Here is a 22,101-nt window from a genome sequence, read left to right as displayed (position 1 = left end):
TCCCGCCCAGCCCCAATACACATCAGCCTGTCTGGGGAGGCGGCTACACCTCCCTTCGACAGGAAACCTATTGTCCAGGCCTCCCCTGCCGGAGTTTCGGTCAGCAGCAGGAGGCCAGACCCGTGTCTGTGGCAGAGGCATCCATTTTGTGATGCCAAGGCTCAGGAAAGTTCTACCGGGTTTGACCAGTGTGAACATGTCTCTCCCTCTAGAAGGGTGAAATGCTGCCCCCGCCACCAGAACTGGCGGGGGGGTAGTATTCCAAAGCGTTTGACACCAAACACGACATGTTTTGATGCAGCCATTCCAAAGTTAGCATTTACTGCGTGGTTATAATGCACTTAAGAGTTTATGGTATGGCTGTATCACAGAACAGCCATAAGGTAGGATTTCCGAAAGCTGCAGAGGGGCTCAGCTCATGCTTGGGCACCCTCTCACACAAAACCAAGCACTCTGCCTTCAGGATTGTTAAGGCCTGCCATAGGAGTGACTTACAGGTTTATATGTGTCTGTATATATATGTGGATATAGGTAGCCTATACCACAGTAAGGGGTGCAAGCACACCCTTACCCAGGCTGCAGTAGCAGACCTGTGGTGCCATTTTGGAGTGCTTCCCAGGGGTGGCATAATACATGCTGCAGCCCCTGGTGGGCCTTTGAGGTACCTATGCCCTAGGTACATAGTATACCATATACTAGGGGCTTATAAGGCACTCCAGAATCCAATTAGATATGTACCTAATTACATGGAAACCATTTTAGAGAGGAAGCAGCTAGGCTGGGGTCCCGATTAGCGGGGCCACAGCCAGACTAAGGTCGAAAAACAGTGAAACACCAGCAAAAATTGGGGGTACCCATGTGAAGCAGATCCTACTCTCCTACAGCAGCTCTTCAGTATCTAGTTTTGTCGTCAAGTTGTGCAAGGCTTCAGTTTCCATCACTCTTGGTCGGACTCATGGGTGTAACCCTTTGGAATTAACCGCTACATATATTCAATATAGATCACCACGTAGCTGTATTCTAGCACAAGTGCCCTTTTTTAATTAATAAATGCGGCAAAATACCACCTGCAGGTGGAAACTGTCAGCTGATAGGGTTTAGTGGTGGCGGTTATGGGGTCAGGGCGGAGAGAGGTAAATTACACATGGGGAGCACTTCCTGGTGCCCCCTTGAAGTGCTGTGGGCGGGAGTAGGTACACAACCCTAAGGTCTCTCTTTGGCCCACCATCCTTTTCCCTTGAGTAGGGGTAAATGAGGATGACACAGGGGTCCTGTGCCTGCTTAAGGGAAGTTGCCTGCCACCAGGTGCGGGCATCAACAGGGGGCACCATCGGCGCCCCCTAAGCTGCCGTTCTGCAGCCTCGCACCCACAGGGCCCTGCTGCGTGCCCTCAAAGACGGTTTCCCACTGCCTTACTATCTACTGCACATATTTCCGCATGAATCACCACAGTTTTGATTCTGATCAGTTGGTTGGTTGATGAGAGATTGCACATCCCAAACCATCATGGAGTTTGAATCCCTCCGTACACCTTATTACACATTATCACTGTTTGCGCCCGCCTCACCTTTCAAAAGGGTTTAGAGATCCCCTTGCAGGCGGGTGCAGTCTGACTGCACTCGTCTACAAGGGGATGTCTGGGGGTCCATGGGAACCCCTTTTACCGCCTGCAGAGGGCTGCTCTCAGGAGGCGCACTGACAGTGTGCCACTTTTCAAAGGGCGCACTGTCAGTGCGCCTCCTGAGGGCTTCTTTGACTCTGTGCCCACATCTGTAATATGGCGCGGGTGCAGAGTCAAAGGAGTTCCCTCACTTGCATAGGGACGTGCCCTATGCAAATGAGGGAACACCCTCTGTTGCTAGCGCTGGCACTTTAAGTGCGCTAGCACTATCATTATAGAAGATGACGCACATGAGTCTGCGCCCCCTTCTATAATACCTAAGTGCCCGGGGGCACGCAAAGCGGGCGCTTACACCTGTTGCGCCCCAGGGGCTCCGTCTGTAATAGGGCCCCAGGTCGGATCGCTGTTTATGGTTCCTGAAGCACGTCCTTGTTTTGACTCTGTAAACACAGTACCTATAAAGAGCCACAGCTGGGCCATAGGACTTTGCGACGGTTCACATAAACGTTGAAACTTCACAGCGAGTACCTTGACCGTTTAAAGAATATAAATGTGAAGTGATGTGGGTGTAGTTGCATTTGTTATGCTCTCCTTCTCAGAGTATCATTTGTTTATTGGTTGTTTTACCATTCCCCAGGATAGTGTAACCCCTGAAGAAGGGCACAGCCCGAAACGCATCGGAAGTGTATGAGCACATCATGACCATTCAAGGGAATGCCACAATGTTGTGTACCTGTGAATGAAGATGAGAAAGGGAAGACACAGAAACAACACCACTATGGTTCAAGAGTCATGATTTCGCACAAGAAATCCAGAAAGTGGTAAAAATGAACCTTAAGGAGGTGGGAATGTGGGGGGATGCCGCTCCCAGGAAGGGGGGACACATTTGATTCATTTCTGACCAATGCTTATGATCAGAAGGAGGTGCCCTTGTGCAACCAATCAATTTGGATCAAGTGATTCCACCTGAGCTGTCCCGCCATGGAGCGCGTTGCCAGTCCCTCAGTCGTATACCAGAGTGGGATGCATGCGCTGAAGCGATCGATAGACTCAAGAATCGTTTCAGGGACAACATCCGCATGGTTCTAGAGCGCATACGTGTTTCACGAGGAGACAGTCCCAATTTAGGTCCATTGAGGCATTTCTTGCAGAATTTAGAATTCTGTCTTCAACGTGCAAAGTTCGATGGTAAGTTAGACAACTATTTTAGGAACCAACTTGTGGTCAAAAGCGCTTTTAAAAGAAACCACAACCTAATGAAACATTAGAAATAGACAGGGAGATCAAAGGGTCAACTTAGGCTTCCAAACAGCTGCTTAAAGGCAGGGAGCAGGTTGTGACTGAGCAGGTAAATGCAAGAAGTGCAAACCCCAAGTTAACCTACAGTGCAATAAAGGACAACAGGAAAGGAGGGAAGACAGTTAGAAGCTCTAATGAATGCCTCAGATGTGGCTCCAGCACTCACTAGGCTAATGCCAAAGGTTGTCCTACTGTTGGTAAAACTTGTTTAAAATGTAAACAAATGGGGCCTTTTTAGGGATGCGCAAGGCTGTGCAGAAGCCAGCATTCATCAAGGACGAGAAAGTCTCTGGGAGCCACATCGACTCAGCGGAGGAGGAGTCGGGCAGCAGAGTTATTCTGTCCATCAAAATGGTGGAGAGGAGTCCAAGATCATCCAGGGCAGAAACCCTGTTTGTGACATTGGCAAAGTCAAAACTGGAGTTACTGCGGACTCTGGGTCACCAATCACCATCCTCACTGAGGACTCACATTGGTCGAAGAGGGAGTTAGTTCCACTTTTGTCTACGGACATATGCCGTAAGCTTTGGGGTGCACAGGATTGATTTATTGGGCTACTTTGTTGAAACACTTTCTTTTCAAGATAGGGTCATCTTCACAAAAATGTATGTCGCAAAGAAAGAGTACAACATTTTGAGGTGGAAAGAGCACAGTGCATCTGGCATGTTTTTGAGGCCGGTCATGGACTTCCCATTTCTGTAGTCGAGCCGGTCATGCCTTTGTTACCTGGCTCCAAATTGTTGGAGGCACATAAAGGACTGTTGGGAGACTGTCGAGGCTTAGTCAAGGGCTTTAAACTTGACATTTTGCTGTATGAAAATACTGTACCGGTTGTACACAAGGTTAGAAATGTTCCTCTGAGTGTAAGGAGTCAGTTGGACGATCGCTTAGCTAGCCTGTGTTCAGATAAAAGCTACAGAACCTGTTGATTTCTCCCAGTGAATATCCACCACTGCCGGCCGTGGAAAAAAAGAAGAATGGGGACTCTGTTGACCTCAGGTCACTTAATCAAAATATCTTAGTGTATTGTCTCCCCTTACCCAAGATTCAGGAGATGTTGGGATAACTGGGTGGTGCCAAGGTTTTCTCCACCATAGATCTGATGGCAGCTTGCCACTAGGTTGAATTAAACATGTACTCCAGATACTAAATTGCGTTCAATACCCCCTTTAGTACCTATAAATTGATGTGGTTACCATTCGGTCTAGCTTCAGCTGCATGAGTCTTCCAAAAGTTAACGTTTTGGCTTTTTGGGAAGTGTAAGCAACTGTTGGCATGATGTGATGATATCCTGGTATTTACTGAAAGTGAAGAGGAACACTTGAGGGTTCTGGGTGAGGTACTGGGCATGTCTAGAGTCCAAGGGTTCACTGTGAAGGAGGAAAAATATTGTTTCAGGGAACCAGAGGTCGAGTATCTGGAGCATGTTTGCTCTGGGGCGGCCATCAAACCAAAAATAAATTTGGTAGACATGATCAAATGTAGTCCTGAGTCTGCAGATAAGGACCAACTAAGATCATTTCTGGGCGTTTGCAAGTACCACTCCAGGTTCATAGGAAACTTTGCTTTTCAAACAGGACCGCTCAGGAAATATTCACACAAAGGGGAAATCTATGAGTGAGGAGCTGAGGAGCAAGAAGCATTAGTAGCTTTAAAGAAATTAATTGTGGAGGCCACTCCACTTTACCCATTCAGAGATGATGTGATCTCCATTGTAAAACCAAAGGGGATGATGGACGGAGTGTTGAACATTGCAAGCACTCACACCCAGTCAACTGATCTGGGTTTAATCCATCACCGTTGTTTTGCCCACTCTGCCACCCCAGTTCAGACATGGCCATATGCAAATCAGTCTGACCCTGTGCCTCATGGGAACAGTCCAGCCCGAACTGCCAAGCCATGTCTTCCCTGGATGTGATCTCCATTGTGCCAGTGGAGTTGGGTTGGGTGCTGTTCTTTCCCAGATGCTATGTGGGAAAGAAAGTACTGTTGACATTCACCTTGAGGTGCCTGTCCTCGGCGGAGCACAGCTATAGCACTATTAAAAGGGAGGCACTGGCATGTGTGGGCAACAAGGCCTTTTGTGAACTATTTGTGGGGGATGGAAACCTCTAGTATACCTGTTGTCTGAAAAGACATTAAACAAGACTAGTCTTGGATTAGAAAGGCTTCTTGCTAGGATGTATAAATTCAACTTCCATCTCAAACACATTCCTGAAGTAAAGAACTCGAGGGCAGATTTCCTGTTCAGATGTCCGGTCAGCAGAAGTGATGGTGGGTCCAGAAATGAGGACGTCCCATGTGTTGTTGGGAAGGTGGATGGGAGAAGAAATTGAGGCTGGCTGGATAAGCAGAATCCTTCTGGGAAAGGGGAGAATGTGCCATGTTTGACAGTTGCCACCCAATGCTGAAGAAATTCATCATTGGGGATTGGCCCCATGAAAGACATGCGAGTAATGATTTCAAGCCTCTCAAAAGATCAAGAAGGTGTCCATAGAGGGCGAGTTGGTGCTGTGTAGAAGTCTTGTGATGATCCCGGTTAACCGTAGAGCTTGGTTGATGAGAATGACACATCTGTGTCATGTGGGTATGACGGGCACAAAGAAAATAGTATGTTTTTTACTGTGACCTGGCACGGACAGTCTTGCGAGTTTATAAACCCCCTCATGCCCAGTTGAGTTTCCTAATTGTCCATGGTAAAGCTGGGCATGGACTTCATGGGCCCCATGGAAGATTTGCCGGCGACCACGAGATACACTTTGGTGGTTGTGGACTATTCTTCCTAAATGGGTGGAACGCAAGTTCATGAAGGAGCTCAACACCGTGGCTGTCACTGATTTTCTATCTTCACTGTTCAGAAGAGAAGGTTTTCCCCAAATGATGGTCACTAATAATGGTGTGCATTTGAAGTCTAGTGCAATGCAAATGCTTGTCAGTTGCCATGTTATCAAACATCTATTGGTTGCCCTTTACAACCCACAAGGGAACGAAATGGTGGAAAGGGCCAATAGAATCCAAGTATCTGGAACTAAGGATGTGATGACATTAGTTCATCCATCATTTTAAGTGATTGTTATGGGATTTAGGGGGGCTGGGGAAAGTGTTTTCTCTTCTTTCGACTCTTGGATCAGGAAACAAGATGAGAAATGTACTGTTTTATGAGCAATACTTGTGCCTCTCAAGAGCTGCAAGCATGTGTTCATAACTTAAAAAGATGATCTAATACCCAAAAAGGAAGTGTTGCCTCTGCTCCTTCTGGCTACTGGAAGTAGTGTTGACTCACCCTGGAGACAGAAGTCCTATTTGTTACAAACCCATTCATACTTATTTCTAAGATCAAATATTTACAAAGGCAAACAGCCTTACACAAAGGTTGCAGCTCTTATGGACCAAAGGTTTGGGGCTCTTGACATGAACCAGTGCAGATGGGCTTGCCTTTGGCACACCAGAGTAGCGAATAAACAGCCCACGCAAGATATGAGCAAGGCTACCACAATAATAAAGTAGCGCTGTGGCAACTACAAATGAGGGGGTGTGTCTGGCTGGTCCTGCCCCTACTGGAAGTCTTCCCTTTAGTAGAGGGAGACTGGAAACCCCTACTGGAGCTCATGGGATTATTCTTAACTATATTAGACAGAAAGGTAAAGACAAGTCACTCCACTCTTTCGAAGCCACAGATTTTCAAACAGCCTTCTTCTGCCATGAGAGTACTTCATCTGCTGTCAGCACGCCTTACCTGTACACAAACACCTTCCATCCTTACAAATTCATTCCATGTAAAGATTACGCAGGTCCATTGGCGAGTACTCACTCCCCGCACAAGGAGAACATGCAACCCCATACAAAAAGGGGAAGGGTGATCGTGGAAAAAAACTAATAGAAATAGAAGACAGACTTCACTTGCACAGGAAATTTGATAGTAAATAAGTAGAGTTCCTTTTCTCCCAAAAACAATAAGATGATTTAGAACAATATGTATTTATTTACATATTTTATCAACAAGTGCATCTTTATTAACAATCGGTGGCACATCCGATGCCTTTCTTGGCCGCTAGAGACTATATTACACTAGGGTGCACTGTCCCAGTTTGTGCATCAGCACACCTTTAAGTAGGTGCACTGGCACTCTCTGTATAGCAGAAGGTGCCCCAGCTTCCTCCTTCAGCGACTCTTGGACCAATGCTTGATGGGAGACAAGAAGACACTATCTCCAAACAGCCATCCATTTCCTTCCAACGCCCTCAATTCATTGATCTCTTACTGAACCTGCCATGTTCGACAGCATTCAGATGTCCATGTTTAATGATCATTCTGAGCCTTGAGGTCCCATTTGTAGCGTGCAGCACTACATTCCAGTCATCAGCATTAAGCAGTAGTCCTCAGTATCCCCTGGACCTAAGTTCTCCCCCATGAGTCTCTCTAGTGCACACATTAAATCCTGAAGCCCTGCTCCTCTTTAGGGAGAATGCGACCAAGTCTCAGAATGACCTTCTCGAGGTAGTCGGCCACTTCCCGGAGGTTCTTTGCCAGTTCTGACCGGGCTCCTTCGTTGAGGTGGAGGATCCCTTTGTAGAGCTCTTTGCCATCTTGGTAGAGCGAGGCTGCTGCTGCGACAGCCTTGGCGACGTACTCGGCCTTTCCCTTCTTCCTTGGTACTGCATCTACTTCTTTTGAGGCTCCATCATGCAAGGTGACTGTCTCTCTGGGTAGAGGTTCTGCAGATCCACCTCGGGGTTTTTCACCGATAGATTGTTGATGAACTGATGATATCGCCTCAGATTTTTGGGAAACACCAACATGTGTTGATTTGTGGAATGCGTCTTTGACTGCTAATATCTGCCCAGAACTTGTGGCCAAAGTCAGCATAAAGTTGAACAGATTTGATGTTAAGTGAGAGTACTTCTTTTCAATCCTAGCTGATTGAAGGTAAGACAGCCTTATTTTTATTTGCATGATCATTTTCTGAAACTTTGTCCCGGAGAGACCCTCTTCCTCGGCCAGATCCTGAGCTTTCCCCTTAAGTTCACGAATGAGGGTGGATATCTCTTGCAGGTCCTCCTCACATTCTTTAAATGTCTTGTCAGCAAATATCTGATTCTTCATCTGATGTTCCTGCTCACCGGAACATGCAGACTCTCTAAGGTAACCCCCAATGTAGGATATTCCTATTCCAATAACAGAGACCATTGGTGATGCTTTGCCCATGTAATCCAAAATAATTCCACCAGCATGGATGACGTCACCACCTACGGATACCCCGGACCAGAAGACCACGTCCTCTGTAACGTCTTTATGGACTTTGTCCATTTCATCAGCAACCAAGCGGAGAGAGGCTGCATGTCTCTCCAAGGATTCTCTATTCCTGAACACGGCCTCATTGAAATCTTCTAGGTTCTCAGAAAATGTTTCCAGTTTTTTATACAACCTACAAAATGTTTAACAGAAACATGTTATTGTTAATGCAGTATAAGAAATATGCAACACCTTTGGATACAAGGAGTCATTCCTTGTACTACTGATGGACAATCCTGAAGGGGTGCTATCCCTACAACCATCTGTGCATGCACCCCATTAACCAGATGTGCAGTACTAACCTCCCGTGTATGAAAAGTAGTTGACCTGTGACAACCACACAACCTCTGAGTTTAGAGCCATGCTAGTCAATGAGCCTCGCCCTTCCCCTTCTTGTTGCAACTATGGGGGGAAATGACCTGTCTTGGTTTATTTCCAAACACTCATTTCTCTACACCCACTTGGCTCTTGCCCCCACACTCACTTCTCTGTTCCATCGTGGCTCCTGAACCCACACTCACTTCTCTGTTTCAGTGCGTGGCTCCTGCCTCAGTCTCACTTCTCTGTTCCAACGTGGCTCCTGTCCTCACACTCACTTCTCTGTTCCATCATGGCTCTTGCCTCACATTCACTTCTCTATCCCATCGTGGTCCCATCGTGGATCTTGCCTCACACTAACTTCTCTACCCCATTGTGGCTCTTGCCTCACACTCACTTCTCTCTCCCATCGTGGCTCTTGCCTCACACTCACTTCTCTGCCCCATTGTGGCTCTTGCCTCACACTCACTTCTCTCTTCCATCGTGGTTCTTGCCTCACACTCACTTCTCTCTCCCATCGTGGCTCTTGCCTCACACTCAGTTCTCTCTCCCATCGTGGCTCTTGCCTCACACTCAGTTCTCTCTCCCATCGTGGCTCTTGCCTCACACTCACTTCTCTCTCCCATCGTGCCTCTTGCCTCACACTCACTTCTCTGCCCCATCTTGGCTCTTGCCTCACACTCACTTCTCTGCCCCATCGTGGCTCTTGCCTCCCACTCACTTCTCTGCCCCAATGTGGCTCTTGCCTCACACTCACTTCTCTCTCCCATCGTGCCTCTTGCCTCACACTCACTTCTCTGCCCCATCGTGGCTCTTGCCTCACACTCACTTCTCTGCCCCATCGTGGCTCTTGCCTCACACTCACTTCTCTGTTCCATTGTGACTCTTGCCTCACACTCATTTCTCTGTTCCATCGTGGCTCTTGCCTCAGTCTCACTTCTCTTTCCCATTGTGGCTTTTGCCTCACACTCACTTCTCTGCCCCATCTTGGGTCTTGCCTCACACTCACTTCTCTGTTCCACCTTGGCTCTTGCCTCACGCTCACTTCTCTTTCCCATCTTGGCTCTTGCCTCCCACTCACTTCTCTGCCCCAATGTGGCTCTTGCCTCACACTCACTTCTATATCCCATCGTGGCTCTTGCCTCACACTCACTTCTCTGTTTCGGTGCGTGTCTCCTGCCTCAGTCTCACCTCTCTGTTCCATCTTGGCTCGTGTCTCCTGCCTCAGTCTCACTTCTCTGTTCCATCTTGGCTCTTGCCTCACACTCATTTCTCGGTTTCAGTGCGTGTCTCCTGCCTCAGTCTCACCTCTCTGTTCCATCTTGGCTCTTGTCTCACACCCACTTCTCTGTTTCAGTGCGTGGCTCCTGCCTCAGTCTCACTTCTGTGCTCCTGCCTGACACTCACTTCTCTGTTCCATCGCGGCTCCTGCCCCACAATCTCTTTTCTTCTCTGCTCCTGCCTCACACTCACCTCTCTGCCCCATCTTGACTCTTGCCTCACACTCACTTCTCTGTACCATCATGGCTCTTGCCTCACACTCACTTCTCTTCCTCATCTGGCTCCTGCCTCAGTCTCACTTCTCTGTTCCAACGTGGCTTCTGTCCCCACACTCACTTCTATGTTTCAGTGCTTAGCTCCTGCCTCACACTCACTTCTCTGTCCCATCATGGCTCCTGCCTCAGTTTCACTTCTCTGTTCCATCTTGGCTCTTGCCTCACACTCAATTCTCTGTTTCAGTGCGTGTCTCCTTCCTCAGTCTCACGTCTCTGCTCCTGCCTCACACTCACTTCTCTGCTGCTGCCTCACACTCACTTCTCTGTTCCATCATGGCTTTTGCCTCACACTCACTTCTCTGTCCCATCTTGGCTCTTGCATCAAACTCACTTCTCTGTTCCATCATGGCTCCTGACCCACACTCATTTCTCTGCACCTGCCTCACACTCCCTTATCTGTCCCATCTTGGCTCTTGCCTCACACTTCTGCCCCATTGTGGCTCCTGCCTCAGTCTCACTTCTCTGTTCCATCGTGGGTCCTGTCCCCACAATCAGTTCTCTGCTCATGCCTCACACTCACTTCTCTGTCCCATCTTGGCTTCAGCCTCACACTCACTTCTCTGCCCCATCTTGGCTTCAGCCTCACACTCACTTCTCTGCCTGTAGCCGGACACTCTGCTCTACAATTAATATATTTGATAACAGGGAACTTGCACTGTGAATTCCCACCTAGGTTGTTTTGTTTAATATATAGGCATGGATGACCATAATGCGTTACCTGTCTTCCAACTGCAGTTGGTCACCTGTGGAAGAAAAGATAAAAAGGTTAGGAGGTGGCCTGAGGTACCATCTTACATCGACACACACAACCAGAAGCTAATGCACAGAACTAGGCCCTGACCTGAGCAATTTCTCACACATACATATTACTATGGCCAGACAGCTTACTCCCCAAGCCCAGAATGCATTCTGAGGGATCCTGGACTTTAGGCGCAGACCTTATCCTGCTGGACAGGGACACACACACACTCTAGGCGCAGACCTTATCCTGCTGGACAGACAGCCACACACACACGCACACACACACGCACACACCCACACACACACACACACACACCACACACACACGCACGCAGAGTTCAGACCCTGCTCTGAGCTCATGTGCACACATGCATGGAGGCACACATGAGCAGAATCTTATGCACAGAACCAGTACCTGCCCTGAGCAATCTCTCACATACCCATAAACACACACACACACAACCACACACACAACCACAACCACACACACAACCACGACCACACACACACACACACACACACACACACACGTCTTGAATACGTCCTGTGGTGCACAGATGAGATATTCTGTCAAGCTCCCTCACATAGGCTGGAGTGCGCTGGTGTTGTGTTTATCAGTCTTCATGGAACGAGAGTGCAGTAACAGACTTGCCAAGTGCCACTCATCGGGGGTCAAGGTAACGCAAATGTGTTGATGTTTCCTCATTTCCACAATAAAATGTTTTGTCACGCAACTACGAGCTTCGACAGTCATTCGAGTTACAGTGGCCATACACATATTGCGTCCGTTCCCTAATTCACTCCCGTCTCCTGCAGCTCTCTAAGGTGACCGAAGGCTAGAAAATGTCAGGATTGTGCCGATGACGTCTAATTTCCGCCGCCATGCAGCCGGGCGGGAACACAAAGACCGCTTTAAAAAGCTAACCTCAGTCTGCAGAGGGTCACACCTGGAGATGGGAGGAACAGCATGCAGCCCCGGCACACAGGCGGCTCAAGACCAGCAGCCTGACACCACGCTCCCGCCCAGTCAGGGCCTTGACCTGAGGAGACACTGGTCTGTTACTGCCCCTGGAGCTCTGACGAAAGTGACTGCAGTGCCTTCCTCTCATAGAGTGAGCTGTGAATGAATGAATGACTGAATGAATGAGAGATATTTACAGACTGCAACTGTCGCTTCAGAAGAAGCGCGCTGGCGCTTGCGAGAGACAGGTACGAGGGGAGGGTTACATTTCCCAGAACAGTGCTGTTTTCAACTGCGCCTTAAACAGGCTTTTCTTAAAGAGATGGACCTGGGGAGGGGAGGGGTATGAGCTTTCCGGAGTCCTGGAGGCAGAATGGACAAGGGTCTACCCTCAGCTCTGGGACTGCGATCTCTGGGGATGCACAGGACGCCCGGAGAGTAGTGTTTGAGCATGTCTCGGATGTATACGGGAGCCCTTTTGTGGAGGGCTCTATGAGTTCTCATAAGGGTTTTGGACTTTAGCCTCGACTTGACTGGTAGCCAGTGAAGTTCTTTGAGCCCTGGTCTGAGCAGGTTTGGGATATTCAGAATAAACCTTGCTGCAGCCTTTTGTACCCGCTGCAGCCGGGACAGCAGGTTCTGCGGGCCACCTAGGTAGAGAATGTTGGCATAGTCCAGCCTGGAGGTGATAAGTGTGTGGACAATCCCCTTGTGCGTGTCCATGTGCACAATTACCAGACGGAAACAGGCGGCTGCCAAGGCCTTGACATGGGGTTTGAAGGAGAGGGGAGTGTCCATCATGACCCTAGGATGTGTTGGCCCCATCAAGTCATCAGGTGCTGCGTCAAGCTCGGGGGCGGGGCCCACTGTCTTAGTAGACTCAATCCAGTGCCTACGGAGACGGTAACACAGATGCATGCGACTCAAAGCACCCCCGGCAGTGCACAACTGGTGTTTGAATCAGAGTGGCCAATGGACGTTTCTTAATTCAATTCTTAATCTGTTTTCTGTAAAATGCGCCTTTCACGAAAGCACGTTGGGTCACCAAAGTATTCGAAACACTGACCCGCAAAAATGTGCAAAAAGATAGAATACATACTAAGCGTGCAAATGTAGTGCTTTAAAAAGATTGTTCTTTAGATAATAGCTGGTTGCATATGTAAAGCCTGTAAAAATAGATTACATGACTGGACATGGTGTTTTTAGTTTCACCGGCACTGCGCATGTGCTGTGCTTGGAAAATCTATTGTTAATATAAATATTAAAAAGGGTTCACATTCTTCCTCGCTGCTTTTCATTGGTGCCTGTGCTTTTCACTTACTTTTCCTCCATTTCCATTGGATGTAGCATGCTATTTCCTGTTCTTCCTCATGTGTTTGCTTTTATCAGTTTCCTGAAGCCCAATGACTGTTTCCATCCTCTTTTGAAGCTGCTTTTTTTTTTATCTTTTGCCTGCGTCAGACATGCATGCATATCCTGACAGCTCTCAACACAGCCCTGCCCCCTCTCATATGAACTGCATGTGCCTGGTCAGATTCATGGCAGCTCTTTTATTATGTTTGTCTTTGTAACTATAACTACAGGACATCATATACCAGGCCAACTTCTCACAGTGATCACGGCTCAGGTCCATGAAAGGCTCAGTGCACGCAGGTAAAGGCAGCAGCAGGGCCCGTAATCATGGCTCAGGGCCATGAAAAGCTCAGTGCACGCAGATAAAGGCAGCAGCAGGGCCCGTAATCATGGCTCAGGGCCATGAAAGGCTCAGTGCACGCAGGTACGGCTGCAGGGCCCGTGATCTTGGCTCAGGTCCATGAAAGGCTCAGTGCACGCAGGTAAAGGCTGCAGCAGGGCCCGTAATCATGGCTCAGGGCCATGAAAGGCTCAGTGCACGCAGGTTAAGGCACCAGCAGGGCCTGTGTTCACGGCTCAGGACCATGAAAGGCTCAGTGGACGCAGGTAAAAGCAGCAGCAGGGCCCGTGATCGCGGCTCAGGTCCATGAACAGCTCAGTGCACGCAGTTAAAGGCTGCAGGGCCCGTGATCTCGGCTCAGGTCTATGATAGGCTCAGTGCACACAGGCAAGGTTGCAGCAGGGCCTGTGTTCACGGGTCAAGTCCATGAAAGGCTCAGTGCACGCAGGCAAAGGCAGCAGCAGGGCCCGTGATCACGGCTCAGGTCCTTGAAAGCCTCCGTGCACGCAGGTAAAGGCAGCAGCAGGGCCCGAGATCAAGGCTCAGGTCCATGAAAGGCTCAGTGCACGCAGGTAAAGGCAGCAGCAGGGCCTGTGATCACGGCTCAGGTCCATGAAACGCTCAGTGCACGCAGGTACGGCTGCAGGGCCCGTGATCTTGGCTCAGGTCCATGAAAGGCTCAGTGCACGCAGGTAAAGGCTGCAGCAGGGCCTGTGATCACGGCTCAGGTCCATGAAAGCCTCAGTGCACGCAGGTACGGCTGCTTCAGGGCCCGTGATCTTGGCTCAGGTCCATGAAAGGCTCAGTGCACGCAGGTAAAGGCAGCAGCAGGGCCCGTGATCAGGGCTCAGGTCCATGAAAGGCTCAGTGTAGGCAGGTAACGGCTGCAGCAGGGCCTGTGATCACGGCTCAGGTCCATGAAAGGCTCAGTGCACGCAGGTAAAGGCTGCAGCAGGGCCTGTGATCTCGGCTCAAGTCCATGAAAGGCTCCGTGCACGCAGGTAAAGGCAGCGGCAGGGCCCGTGATCACGGCTGAGGTCCATGAAAGGCTCAGTGCACGCAGGTAACGGCTGCAGGGCCTGTGATCTCGGCTCAGCTCCATGAAAGGCTCCGTGCACGCAGGTACGGCTGCAGGGCCCGTGATCTTGGCTCAGGTCCATGAAAGGCTCAGTGCACACAGATAAGACTGCTGCAGGGCCTGTGCTCACGGCTCAGGTCCATGAAAGGCTCAGTGCACACAGGTAAGACTGCTGCAGGGCCTGTGCTCACGGTTCAGGTCCATGAAACGCTCAGTGCACGCAGGTAAAGGCAGCAGCAGGGCCCGTGATCAGGGCTCAGGTCCATGAAAGGCTCAGTGCACACAGGTAAAGGCAGCAGCAGGGCCCGTGATCAGGGCTCAGGTCCATGAAAGGCTCCGTGCACGCAGGTAAAGGCAGCGGCAGGGCCCGTGATCATGGCTCAGGTCCATGAAAGGCTCAGTGCACGCAGGTACGGCTGCTTCAGGGCCTGTGATCACGGCTCAGGTCCATGAAAGCCTCAGTGCACGCAGGTAAAGGCAGCAGCAGGGCCCGAGATCAGGGCTCAGGTCCATGAAAGGCTCAGTGCACGCAGGTAAAGGCTGCAGCAGGGCCCGTGATCTCGGCTCAAGTCCATGAAAGGCTCCGTGCACGCAGGTAAAGGCAGCGGCAGGGCCCGTGATCAGGGCTCAGGTCCATGAAAGGCTCAGTGCACGCAGGTAAAGGCAGCGGCAGGGCCCGTGATCACGGCTCAGGTCCATGAAAGGCTCAGTGTAGGCAGGTAACGGCTGCAGGGCCCGTGATCTTGGCTCAGGTCCATGAAAGGCTCAGTGTAGGCAGGTAACGGCTGCAGGGCCCGTGATCGCGGCTCAGGTCCATGAAAGGCTCAGTGCACGCAGGTAAAGGCTGGAGCAGGGCCTGTGATCACGGCTCAGGTCCATGAAAGGCTCAGTGCACGCAGGTAAAGGCAGCAGCAGGGCCCGTGATCACGGCTCAGGTCAATGAAAGGCTCAGTGCACGCAGGTAAAGGCAGGAGTAGGGCCCGTGATCATGGCTCAGGTCCATGAAAGGCTCAGTGCACGCAGGTAAAGGCTGCTTCAGGGCCCGTGATCTCGGCTCAGGTCAATGAAAGGCTCAGTGCACGCAGGTACGGCTGCTTCAGGGCCCGTGATCTCGGCTCAGGTCCATGAAAGGCTCAGTGCACGCAGGTAAAGGCAGCAGCAGGGCCCGTGATCATGGCTCAGATCCATGAAAGGCTCAGTGCACACAGGTAAAGGCAGCAGCAGGGCCCGTGCTCACGGCTCAGGTCCATGAAAGGCTCAGTGCACGCAGGTAAAGGCTGCAGCAGGGCCCGTGATCACGGCTCAGGTCAATGAAAGGCTCAGTGCACGCAGGTACGGCTGCTTCAGGGCCCGTGATCTCGGCTCAGGTCCATGAAAGGCTCAGTGCACGCAGGTAAGGCTGCAGCAGGGCCCGTGATCATGGCTCAGATCCATGAAAGGCTCAGTGCACGCAGGTAAAGGCTGCAGCAGGGCCCGTGCTCACGGCTCAGGTCCATGAAAGGCTCAGTGCACGCAGGTAAAGGCTGCAGCAGGGCCCGTGATCACGGCTCAGGTCAATGAAAGGCTCAGTGCACGCAGGTACGGCTGCTTCAGGGCCCGTGATCTCGGCTCAGGTCCATGAAAGGCTCAGTGCACGAAGGTAAAGGCAGCAGCAGGGCCCGTGATCACGGCTCAGGTCCATGAAAGGCTCAGTGCACGCAGGTAAAGGCAGCAGCAGGGCCCGTGATCATGGCTCAGATCCATGAAAGGCTCAGTGCATGCAGGTAAGGCTGCAGCAGGGCCCGAGATCACAGCTCAGGTCCATGAAAGGCTCAGTGCACACAGGTTAAGGCAGCAGCAGGGCCCGTGCTCACGGCTCAGGACCATGAAAGGCTCAGTGCACGCAGGTAAAGGCAGCAGCAGGGCCCGTCAACACGGCTCAGGTCCATGAAAGGCTCCGTGCACGCAGGTAAAGGCAGCGGCAGGGCCCGTGATCAGGGCTCAGGTCCATGAAAGGCTCAGTGCACGAAGGTAAAGGCAGGAGCAGGGCCCGTCAACACGGCTCAGGTCCATGAAAGGCTGGGTGCACGCAGGTAAAGGCTGCAGCAGGGCCCGTGATCAGGGCTCAGGTCCATGAAAGGCTCAGTGCACGAAGGTAAAGGCAGGAGCAGGGCCCGTGATCATGGCTCAGGTCCATGAAAGGCTCAGTGCACGCAGGTAAAGGCTGCAGCAGGGCCTGTGATCACGGCTCAGGTCCATGAAAGCCTCAGTGCACGCAGGTAAAGGCTGCAGCAGGGCCCGTGATCAGGGCTCAGGTCCATGAAAGGCTCAGTGCACGAAGGTAAAGGCAGGAGCAGGGCCCGTCAACACGGCTCAGGTCCATGAAAGGCTGGGTGCACGCAGGTAAAGGCTGCAGCAGGGCCCGTGATCAGGGCTCAGGTCCATGAAAGGCTCAGTGCACGAAGGTAAAGGCAGGAGCAGGGCCCGTGATCATGGCTCAGGTCCATGAAAGGCTCAGTGCACGCAGGTAAAGGCTGCAGCAGGGCCTGTGATCACGGCTCAGGTCCATGAAAGCCTCAGTGCACGCAGGTAAAGGCTGCAGCAGGGCCTGTGATCACGGCTCAGGTCCATGAAAGCCTCAGTGCACGCAGGTAAAGGCTGCAGCAGGGCCCGTGATCAGGGCTCAGGTCCATGAAAGGCTCAGTGCACGAAGGTAAGGCTGCAGCAGGGCCTGCGATCACGGCTGAGGTCCATGAAAGCCTCAGTGCACGCTCTTTTGTCCTGAGCCAGGAAGCCTGAAGTGATGTAGCTGGCTGGGTGTGACTGCACCACTCTCCTCTCTAGGAGTAAATAGAAAGAAGTGTAATTTTGTTTCTCAGAGGCCAACGTTTGATTGGTCCAGGTACCTAATAACCGAAATCCAACCCTAAAGAAGTTAAATTCTATAAAATAAACACCCTGTGTCCTCTGAAAACCACCATCACATTTCCCAATGGTCAGCACCCAGGTTCTGGGATAGTTTCAGCAGAGTTTCATGGGCACAAAGTCATTACTCGAACAGCGTGGTTGCAGCTGCTGTTAAATGCAAACTTTCATTGCTGTTGAACATATTTCATGTCCTTGTAGTCAGTGGCATAACGAAACTTGAAGGCCCCCCCTGCAAAGTACATGGAGGAGGCCCCTCATTCTCCGCGCCAGACAAGAGCTCTCAGGCGAGCGATCCGCCATACTGCAGGGGCTCGCCCCGGCCATAAAAAAAGGATTCTGGTATCTCCATTGGTCACATCCGCCCTTTGATTGGGAGATTTACATACATCAGTTACATAACACTGCCTCCAGCCGGCCCACCAAACATCCTCGTACTTGATGACCCACCTTCACACGAAGCCCGCTCAGTTAACCACCTCCAAACACAGACCGCTGCTGTCGTGCCTGCTACTAATGCATCCGTTACACTCTACTCTCACACCCCTCGGATGCCACTGCTCCCCCGTCCATCACCGACAGAAAGACTAAAGGCCGGTCCCCATCTAACCGCTGCCTACCAGTAAAGACAGAGCCTTTCAGCTGCTGCCCTCCCAAATGCCACTGTGGTAGGTTAAAACATGTTAAACAATCTCTTCAACTGACCACCCCAAAACAGTGCTAGCCTCTACGGCATCAAAGCCGTTCCTGCTACTTTTCATCCTCTGCATGATGCACACAATAATATTAAATGTACAAAGGGTCAGATTTTTGTTTGCTCACACCAACATTAATTTACACTATGTACCCCACTAAACCATACCTCCTGTCAAAGGCAAACCTGATCCCATGTGTAGCACCAGTCAGCAAGTACGCCAAGGACAACCACCAGAGAGAATGCGCGATTCATGTAATTAAACCTACAGTGACAACATAGCATTTCCCCACCCACTGTCAGCCCAGCGAAGTCTGCAACCGCACAGTAGCCATCAATACCGGCAACATCTGAAGCGCATTTCCACTTCCTTTCAATGGCAGCTCCTGATACATATACCTATGACTTCTGGGCGGCATCTACCACAGACCACAGCATTCTTTGTCTCCGTAAGACTAACCGAATGCTGTCGGTGAACGCTTCTCTTCCCCCTTCCTTAATAATAACTAATGGAGGATTACGAAACAAATATATAGTACTTTCGTATGCAAATAGCGTATCAAGCACTTGCTGCCCGCGGTCCTCACCAGATCCACACGTATCAATATTCTGCTATTATTATATAAGGCCCGGGGTAGGGGAGCGGCCTTATATGGGGCCATCGAGCATGTGATAATTTATCTAAAAATTAGTCTTTTATTAGGCAGCTTCTAGGTCTCCCCAAAAGTACACCATTAATGCCACTCCGTATGGACCTCGTGTAGGAGAGTAGGATCTGCTTCACATGGGTACCCCCACTTTTTGCTGGTGTTTCACTGTTTTTTTACTTTAGTCTGGCTGGGACAATGCTATTTAGGTCCACAGCCTAGCTGCTTCCTCTCTAAAATGGTTTGCATGTACTTTAGGTACAGTTCAGATTGGATCTGGAATGCCCTTATAAGTCCCTAGTATATGGTATACTATGTACCCAGGGCATAGGTACCCCAGAGGCCTACCAGGGGCTGAAGCATGTATTATGCCACCCCTGCAAAGCCACCCAAAATGACACAACAGGTCTGTTACTGCAGCCTGGGTAAGGTGGTGCATGCACCCCTTACTGTGATATAGGTTACCTATATCACTATATATATATATACACACATATAAACCTATAAGTCACTCCTATGGCAGGCCTTATCAATCCGAATGGCAGAGTGCTTGGTTCTTATGTGAGAGTGTGCCCCTGCATGAGCAGAGCCCCTCTGCAGCGTTCGGAGACTCTTCTCTGATGCGGTTTGTAGTGCAGCCTGACCATATACTCTTAAGTGTATTATAACCAAATGGTAAATGCTAACTTTGGACTGGCTGCATGGAAACATGTTGTGTTTGGTGTCAAACACCTTGGAATCATACCCCACACCAGTAACTGTTGTAGGAGTATGATCCCACCCTTCTAGAGGGGACGACATGTACCCACTGTGGAAACACGGTAGAATCCTGAAGAGCCCTGGCATCACAAAATGGATGCCACCAGTCACAGACACTGGGCTGCCCTCCTGCTGATGACCGAAACTCGCAGTGGAGGAGGCCCAACAATAGGCACCCTGTCACAGGAGGTGTAACCACCTCCCAGACCGGGTTTAGTGTATTGGAGCTGGGTGGGTGATTATTGAAGTGTAACTTATGTGTTTTGACCTCTAGTCTCATAAAGGTTGTCTTCAACCTATAACCAATAAGGGGTTGTTTGGACTGATACACGGTGCCCACTATAACTAGTGGACAGCATATATCAGGCCACCTTCTCACACCTTGGGGTCAACCCAATTGCGGAGGAAGTTGCCCTAACGCCTCTTCTCTAAAAATCCCCTGGCTTTCCTATATCAAAAACACCTTGGCTGCTATGAGGATGAGAGACCTATGGGCTAACGCTGAAGAAACCAGAATGACAACTCCCAAGAAGGCCTGGTCAAAGATCTTTAGAGAATTTAAACTTAATCAGATAAAGACCATTTCCGACACAGGCGCACTGACCCTATCTTCAGAGGTAAAAGACCAATACAAGCTGGAATCTGTTCTGGATGTCATACAGCCCCCCCCCTTGCAAAAAAACTGTCCCTGCAATTTAGGCAGGGCGTACTACCGTTGCGCGTGTTTACAAGTAAATGGGGAAATATTTTGATCCAGGGCTGTCCATTCTGTGCAGATAAACCGGAGACGGACCAACATGTTTTATTTGTCTGCCCGGCATACAAGAAGGCTAGACACCGATGGTTAAAACAGGTGTGCCGGAATCTTGGGACAAAGTATTCCGCGGAGGCCTATAGGATCCTAAAATATGATACTAGTCTGCCCATAGTGTACTCCGTTACTCATTATTTATTTTCTATGAGGTGTGTACGGTCGTATATTTTAAAAACTGGGTCTATTGAATCATTTTAGTTTCTCAACGTAAACAAAATGTATTAACACTTTTTAAGTACCTTTTTAAATGTTTTAAAAAGATTAATTCCGAATTAGCTCTTTTTTATATTTAGAACTCCTCTTTCTCTTAATGTTGCAATGCACGCGCACTTTATCTTTGCAAGAATCATGTTTGCAAATTGTGCTGTAATACTTTTTTTTATGTTATGGCCATAATGGCCGAAATAAAGATTTTTTTAATTGAATTGAATATTCTGCTATCGCACCATCCTGTCAACCCTATTATTATCTGGAGATGTTTTTTATCCTTTCCGTGAACTGGGAAAAGCAATACCTTGTGCAAAAGCAAGTCCCTTTAAAACCTTTGCTACTTATACAGGCTCACAAAGCACTTACGTGTTTTTCTAACTGTCGTTGTAAATCAAACAGATAACTCCTTCTCGGATTGCAATTACTGCCTAGAAGTGTGGAAGTTAATACTGAGACGTAGGATGATTTTTTGCATGTCTGCCAGACACTCGTTCTTCGCTCTGTGCGCACACAATGCAACAATACAATTTAGCTTAACAAATTGTTCAGAAATGTACCAGAAGTTAAAGAAACAGCCCATATTATTTTTACAAAAAAAAAAAGACATACGTCCACTTTATACCCCATGACATAAAAGCCTTAGCGTGCACGGCTTGTCCAAATCCACGCCACCTAATTCTGCCCTGCCAAGTACCACGCGTCTGGCATTAGACTAACGCATTTCAGTGTGGTGATCCGCATCACTGCACTGAAATGGAAAATCACGCATAACAGGCATCGCGCCTCCTCGGGTACCAGTGCTAATAATCAATGCTCGTGTAGTATTATTTCCATGTGGCCGCCGTCTGTTTTCTGGTGCTTCCCCTGTCTACTAAACGCGATGTGGTAAATTTCGTTATGCAGTACAGCTGCCTGTGTGGTAGTCCTGTAATGAATGTCACTTTGGTTATTCAACAGGTTGAAACAGTGCCCACGCCGCAGCGCCGTGTACAGTGAGTAGGTTTGTGTAGCAGCGCTGCACTTGCAGACTTCAGTAAAAGCTCTGATACATAGCTGAGTTGGCTCACTTCCAGGCACTACTCGCTGCTTTGAAGACCAGAGTTCCTTTTTTTTTTTTATTGTTTTTATTGAGATCAGGACAGGAGATCGGAACAACAAAAAATAATAAAGATTAAAGTATAAGATAATCAAACAAATCAGACAAATCATACAGACAAGTCAAAAAGGGCATGGAGATACATATCGGTATTCCTGCCAGCATTGTCCAAGTCGACCAAATTACAAACAAATTTAGGTACATCAATCTTAACATAAAGTTGAGGAGCCCCAGATTCTATCTATTTTTTGGAGAAATTTGTGACCTCTAATCTTAGCTAAAGAAGTTTCCATAGTATGAATTTCTTTAACAAGAAGCCACCACTCCATCACGTGTGGTGGGTTACTTGAGATCCATGTCCTAGCAATGGTCAGTCTGGCACAGCCAATCAGAATATTGATACGGTCAGTTTGTGAGG

General features: G+C 49.5%; 1 protein-coding gene across 3 annotated transcripts in view; it reads right to left on the bottom strand.

Moving 5' to 3' along the window:
* Window positions 1–6,882: 6,882 nt before the first annotated feature.
* LOC146829939 (uncharacterized) overlaps window positions 6,883–22,101 on the bottom strand; it is a 58,560-nt gene continuing 43,341 nt past the window's right edge. For all 3 annotated transcript variants that reach the window (XM_085604199.1, XM_085604198.1, XM_085604200.1), the window contains exons 3-4: window positions 10,805–10,829; window positions 6,883–8,345 (exon numbers count right to left, since the gene is read on the bottom strand). In XM_085604199.1, the coding sequence (XP_085460325.1) occupies window positions 7,352–8,345; window positions 10,805–10,829 (1,019 nt within the window). In that variant the 3' untranslated portion in view covers window positions 6,883–7,351. The remainder of the gene's footprint in view (window positions 8,346–10,804; window positions 10,830–22,101) is intronic.

This window comes from Triturus cristatus, chromosome 5_1 (assembly GCF_964204655.1).
Source record: "Triturus cristatus chromosome 5_1, aTriCri1.1, whole genome shotgun sequence".
Lineage (NCBI taxonomy): Eukaryota > Metazoa > Chordata > Amphibia > Caudata > Salamandridae > Triturus > Triturus cristatus.
Note: the sequence above shows the minus strand (reverse complement) of the source record. Positions and strands in the feature narration are given on the sequence as shown.